The sequence below is a fragment of the Cynara cardunculus genome (assembly GCF_001531365.2).
Source record: "Cynara cardunculus var. scolymus isolate 2C chromosome LG 8, CcrdV1, whole genome shotgun sequence".
Classification (NCBI taxonomy): domain Eukaryota; kingdom Viridiplantae; phylum Streptophyta; class Magnoliopsida; order Asterales; family Asteraceae; genus Cynara; species Cynara cardunculus.
Window position 1 is genome coordinate 11,525,601 of NC_037535.1, and position 6,473 is coordinate 11,532,073.

General features: G+C 44.6%; 1 protein-coding gene across 1 annotated transcript; it reads left to right on the forward strand.

Annotated features, from left to right (window-relative positions):
- Positions 1-608: 608 nt before the first annotated feature.
- On the forward strand, positions 609-3,054 carry LOC112516185. The gene is made up of 3 exons (XM_025123206.1): positions 609-707; positions 1,925-2,569; positions 2,896-3,054. Exons 1-3 carry the CDS (start codon positions 609-611, stop codon positions 3,052-3,054), a joined length of 903 nt encoding a protein of 300 aa, XP_024978974.1.
- The last annotated feature ends 3,419 nt before the right edge of the window (positions 3,055-6,473 follow it).

Consider the following 6,473-nt stretch of genomic DNA (forward strand, 5'->3'; position numbering starts at 1 on the left):
AGTTCAATCTTAGGAGCAAGGAGGAATTTATGGAGGAGTTTAAGGAGGAAGTTTTAAAAGATAGAAATGATCCCCTACCTGTCCAGCCATGCAAATCCAAAGCCTTTTCTCGCCGTTTAGTTACTGCTTCAAGGAAGGAGAAAGCTAAGGAGGTTGCTTGTAATGTTCTTATGAACTATCAAGAATCTAACCCAGTTAGTGAAGGACTTATTGCTTCAACATGCAAAAAGCTGGTTGTCCAGACCCATCGTAAAAAATATTCTGGAATGAATAAGTCTGAAGGGGAGTGTTCATCGGACCTGCCTTGGATTGCTGTCTCTATTACTGATAATAATATTCTAACAGAAGCATCGAGGGGAAGCTTATCTATCACCTCTAGCCTTCATGGAAAAAAGGATTGGATGTTCAGTCATCCTACTTACTTTGCTGAGAATGGTGTTATCTTCTCCCATGAAGATGGCAGTCCTGGGTGCTCCATGCAAGTTTGCAGAGAAGATGATCCAACGGTCTCTTTTTTGAAAAATCAAGAAAGTCAATAGGTTTTCTTCTTTGGTAATCCCCCATGCACCGTTAGCACTGAGGATGTGGAAGATTTTTTTAGTTCCCCCATGCATGAAGATGACAACTCTCTCATGGATAGCAGTAAGGATGACCGTATGGCAGTGGAAGTGCATGCGCCGGCTATTGAAGTTGACAGGCTGCAAAAGGTTAGTATTGAAAAAATAGCGGTCCATTGGATAAACCCGTGTGCAGCCGGATGAGTGGGAAAGGCCACGTGATGGGTCTTAGTGGTGGTGCTTGTCCTATGGTTATTAACCTTGGGGCCCAAATGCCTTCTCTTGTGGATAAAGATTGTCCGGTCAATAGGCTTAATTCTTTAATCTCAAGGACACGTGAAGATGGGTTAGGTGTCAAAAATTTGGTGGTTGGTGAAGATATGCATTTGGCTCTTAAACCGTCTCTCTCTTTGGACTCGGCCACTGGTTTTTGTTCTATTTCACATGGGTCAAATGAGAGCAGCCTTGTCTCTTTGGAGGGTGACCCAACTCTTAGTACTTTGGAGTTTGGAGTCTTGGACCGTGTTATAAGTAGCCCAAAGAGTAACTGCCAGACCCATCCCTCGATTCTTGGCCCACTGCCTTTAAAAAAACAAGCTGTCTGATGTTGGGCCAAAAAGTGTTTCTCATTCGGATACTGCAGGCCCTTTGATTTCTTCTCTTGTGGATGCTACCTCTATTCTTGGGCCTCACCATTTGGATATCTCTAATCTCAACAGCAGCCCAAGAGGCATTTTGGGCTCTATCTTTGCCAAAAAGACCTCAAGTCTCGGCCTTCTTGCTACTGGCCCAGGTAAGTGTCTTTTTTCATCTTCCTCCCCTAATGTTCTATCTAAGTGTCAGTCTAAACCCCCAAATGTTTCTGTTTTGAAACCGGATTGCCACATGCATGCTCCCTCCCCCCTTATGCCCCCACTAAATGCTTCTAATATTGATGTGCCATCTGTTGATTGCTTGCATGTCCAAAATGCTTCAATTGATCCATCCCCTTTGAATGAGAAAACCATGCACAATCTCTCAAATATTTTTTTCTCCTAATGCTCAAAAAATACTTCAATTCTTCCAAATTCTTATGCCCATATGATAAGTGGATCGAATAAGCATGCTAATGAAAATTTTCATCATATTCCTATTCAAAATGAAAATGTTGACTCCCCTATTGATATTCCCCTTTCGGTGGTTAAGAAGAGTTGCGAAACTTATGCTAAAACCCTTTGTGGTTACTTTGTTGGTAAAAGACTCCCTTTTTCGGTGGTTCGTTTTTATGCTTCAAAATTATGGTCCCAATATGGAATTGAGGATGTCCATCTAAATGGCCATGGGATTTTTTTTTATTTAAATTCAATTCTATTGATGGTCTTCAAAAGGTTATTGATAATGGCCCATGGACTTTTAAAAATATTCCCATCTTTATTCAAAAGTGGAGGCCGGGATTAAATCTGAATTCAAATTTGCATGATAAAATACCTATTTGGGTTAGAATTCATGATATACCATATGACGTTTGGAATGATGAGGGTCTCAGTCACATAGCAAGTAAAATAGGTATTCCCCTAGCTTTGGACTCATGGACTGCTAATATGTGTAAGTATGCTGCTGGAAAATCTGCTTTTGCTCGTGTTTTGCTTGAGGTGCCTTTTAGGAACACTTGGATAGATGAGGTTAAAGTTCGTATTCCTGACCCTGACACTCTTGCTATGACTCTATATTCTCTACGTGTTGACTATGAATGGAAACCTCCTACATGCATTAACTGTCATATCTTTGGACATTCTGACTCTGCCTGTTTGCATACTTTGACTAAGAATGATATGAATGTGAAATCCACAAATGAGCAATGCACTACTGGAAAGAATATTATGATAGATAGTGAGGGATTCCATACTCGTGTCCAAAAGCAAAGCCAAAAGCCTAAGGCTCCGATACCTGTTGCACGGAAAAATTATAAAAAGAAGGAGACCCGCCCCCCTGCATCTAACGGGAAGCAAGCTAGTGAGAAGATGAAAGAAAAGGTGACCGCCCCCCTTCGTCAAGATGGCTCTAAGATGCAAAGACCGAACCCTTCCCCAAGGGTTTTCCCCCCATATCAATCCCCCCCGTGGGTTTATCCTCTAGCCCCCTGCCCTCTCCCCCTAGGCCCCCTATCCTTTCTCGTCTTTCCCCCAAGCCTTCTAACCCACAACCCTCCTCCCGGAAGCAATCCAAAGCTCCCTCTCCCTCCTCTAATCGGTTTTCTGTTCTCGCTGACCAATCTCTTCCTAGAGATCCTGGGTTGTCCTCCTCTTCCCTCCCTCCCTCCTCTGCTCCTCTTGAGATAGAGGATGGTCTCCTTGATCAGGATGACCTCCTGGATGAGGTTGATATGATTGAGATTGAATCTGATGTTGGCAATACCGCTCGATTCGTTGCCCTTGATCTCTCTCTTCCCCAGGTTGATTCGATGTCCTCTCAGGAGCCCGAGCAGATGGACTCCACTCCCTCCCCCATTTCCCAATGACGAGCTTTGCCTTGTGGAATACCCGTGGTCTCTGTAATCTCTCCCATCAGAGAGCTATGAGAGATCTTATTCGGGATTCCAACCTTCAAATATGTGCTGCCCTTGAGTCTCGTGCCACTATGTCTAGTCTCCCTTCCATCTGTGAGAGAGTATTCAGTTCTTGGTCCTAGGCCTCTAATGGTTCTCTTTGCCTTAGAGGAACCCGTATCATTGTTGCATGGAACCCTGTCCATGTTGACATGATGCTTTTAGATGCTATCGATCAGGTGATGCATTTTCAGGTCATGATCCAAGACTCCTCTAAGATTCTTTTCTTTTATGTGGTGTATGCGGATAATTACCATATCGCCCATCGCCAGTTATGGGCATCTCTTAAGGGTCATAAGCATGTCGTTAAGGACACCCCATGGTTCATCATGGGTGATTTCAATGTAGCCCTTGACCCTAAGGACAGCTCCTCAGGCATCTCGGGCCCTAATAGTGGTATGGATGATTTTCGTGAGTGTGTCCGACACCTTGAGGTGGAGGATATCAATTTCAAGGGCCTGTTCTTTACCTGGACTAAAAACCCTAATGTTACGGGAGGTCTTCTCAAAAAGATTGACCGTGTCTTGGGCAATCTTCATTCCCTTCCTCTTTTCCCTTCTGCGTCTGTTGTGTTTCTCCCCTATTGGTCCTCGGATCATAGTCCGGCGGTCCTTACTCTTCCTTCTCGTTCTCCCCATAAACCCAAACCGTTTAAGTTTCCTAACTTTCTCACTTATAAAGAGTCTTTTAAGACTGTTGTGTCTTCCAATTGGTTCCCTGATCTTACTGGTCGTGAGATGTATAAGATTTCCCAAAATCTTAAAAATCTTAAGGGACCCTTTCGTAAGATGCTTAATGATCAGGGTAATCTTCATTTCAAAGTGTCTAAGTTGCGGCCTGACCTTGACAGGGTCCAAACAGCTCTGGATAGAGATCCTGACAATGGGGCCCTCCGAGAGGAGCACTATGGGTATTTATCTGCCTACAATAGTGCTTGCCTTGATGAGGAGCGGTTACTTAAGCAAATAGACAAGATCAATTGGCTCCGGGAAGGAGACTGAAATTTTTCTTTTTTCCATAAGTCCATCAAGAGTCGTATCAACAAGAATCGTATCGATACCATTCAAAATGCTAACGGTCTCTGGGTGTCTAATGTTGAGGTCCCCCATCTCTTTGTCTCTCACTTCGATAACTTCCTCGGTACCTCTCATCCCTCCCTCCCTATTCATAATCCTGCCTTCCTCTTCACTAGAAAGATTAATGTCATTCAAGCTGCCATGATGATTGCTCCTATTACTGACTCTGAGATCAAGCAGGCCCTCTTCCAGATGGGAGATGATAAAGCTCCGGGGCCTGACGATTTCACTTTCAAATTCTTCAAAGCCACTTGGAGTATTGTTGGCAGGTATGTGTGCTCCGCTATTCGTGAGTTCTTCACGAATGGTGAGCTTTTAAAGTCACTTAATAGTACTATTCTGGCCCTTATCCCCAAGTCGGCTGCCCCTTCTCGTGTCATCGATTTCCGTCCTATTGCTTGCTGCAATGTCATTTATAAAATCATTAGCAAGATCATTGCTGACCGAATAAAAGATCATCTTTCTTCTCTGGTTGATCTTAACAGTCTGCTTTTATCCCGGGTCGTCTCATTGCTGGTAATATTCTGCTCATCCAGGAGCTCATGCGTGGCTATCATAAGCAACGGGCCCCTCCCCGCTGTGCCTTTAAAGCTGATATCCAAAAGGCTTATGATACTATTGATTGGCATTTTCTTCGCACTACCCTTTTCGGCTACGGTTTTCCCCTCACCATGATTAAATGGATTATGTCATGTGTTTTCACGGCCTCTAACTCGGTCAGTGTCAATGGAAACCTCCATAGCTTTTTCAAGGGAGGTCGTGGCTAAGGTAGGGCGATCCTCTTTCTCCTTATCTCTTCACCCTGGTCATGGAGGTCCTTAACCTCTTGACCAAAAGAAAAATATGTGAGACGGACACCTTTTCCTATCATCGGAATTGTGAGAAGCAGAAGATCACCCACCTCTGTTTTACTGATGATCTCCTCATATTCTGCCATGGTGATAGTGACTCTATTTGTGTCATAAAGGATTCTCTTGATGAGTTTTCGAGTGTGTCTGGTCTCTTTCCGAGTCCGGCCAAAAGCGAGGCCTTCTACTGTAATGTCGGCCAGCACACTAAAAACTTGATTCAGACCATCATTCAATTCCCGGAGGGCTCCCTTCCGGTTCGTTATCTTGGTGTCCTCTCTCATTACTACCCGTCTCTATCATCGGGACTATAAGGGCCTTGTTGACAAGGTTAAATCCATACTTAATGACTGGAAAAATAAGTCCCTTTCCTTTGCCGGTAGGTTGCAGCTCATTCTTTTGGTCCTGTCCTATATGCAAATCTATTGGGCCTCTATCTTTGTTCTTCCGATGTCTATCTCTAAGGAGATTGAGTAGCTTATGCAGGGCTTTCTTTGGTGCCATGGTGAGCTCAAAATAGGGAAAGCTAAGGTCTCCTAGAAGACTGTGTGTCTCCTCAAATCTCAAGGCGGGCTTGGTATAAAGAGCCTTGCCAGCTGGAATCTTGCCCTCATGGCCTCCCACACTTGGAGGATCCTTACCAATAAGGATTCTTTATGGGTTAAATGGATCCATTCCTACAGGCTGAAAGATCGTAACTTCTGTGATGCTCCGATTCACAGTGATGTTGGTTGGGGCTGGAGGAAGATCCTGGGCATGCAGGACAAGATAAGAGACTTCATTGTCTCCCAGATTGGCGATGGCGCTTCCACTTCCGCCTTGTATGATAATTGGCATCCTGCTGGCCCCCTCTATTGGCACATCTCTTCTCATAATATTCTCAACTCTAATCTTTCTCTCTCGGCCTCTGTCAGAGATATTGTTTTCCAAGGTAATCGGACTTGCCCCTTCTTGAGGGACAGTTCCAACCCTTCCATCCGCGACTCTCCCCTCCCCGTCCTTTCCTCGGGCACCCCTGATAAACTCCTCTGGAGAACTAGGGATGGCTGTCTCACCTCCTTCTCGGTCCGTGAGGTCTGGCTCTCCCTCCGGCCCAATGAGCCGGATGTCTCCTAGTATCATTTGGTCTGGTTCTCTCAAAGCATTTCTAGACATGCTTTCATTCTGTGGGTTGCTCTCAAGCAGCGTCTCAAGACGCACGATAAGCTTTCGTTTTGGGAGGCCCATTCCAACCTTTCTTGTGTGTTCTGTCATAACAGGCCTGATTTGCATTCACATCTTTTATTTGAGTGCCCGTTCCCTAATCTGGTTTGGAATGGCTTAAAGCCCAAACTGAACCTTAATGGTGTCCCAGATAGTTGGGCTGATATTATTGGTATGTTTCAACAAGCCACCAAAGGAAAGACCG

Bases quoted from the DNA above. Each gene is read 5' to 3' on its own strand.
- LOC112516185 (XM_025123206.1), top strand. From the start codon at position 609: ATGCATGAAGATGACAACTCTCTCATGGATAGCAGTAAGGATGACCGT. The intron at 708-1,924 runs GTTAGTATTGAA...GGTCTTCAAAAG, and splicing joins AAGTTGACAGGCTGCAAAAG to GTTATTGATAATGGCCCATG. The intron at 2,570-2,895 runs GTGACCGCCCCC...CTCCTTGATCAG, and splicing joins GTGAGAAGATGAAAGAAAAG to GATGACCTCCTGGATGAGGT.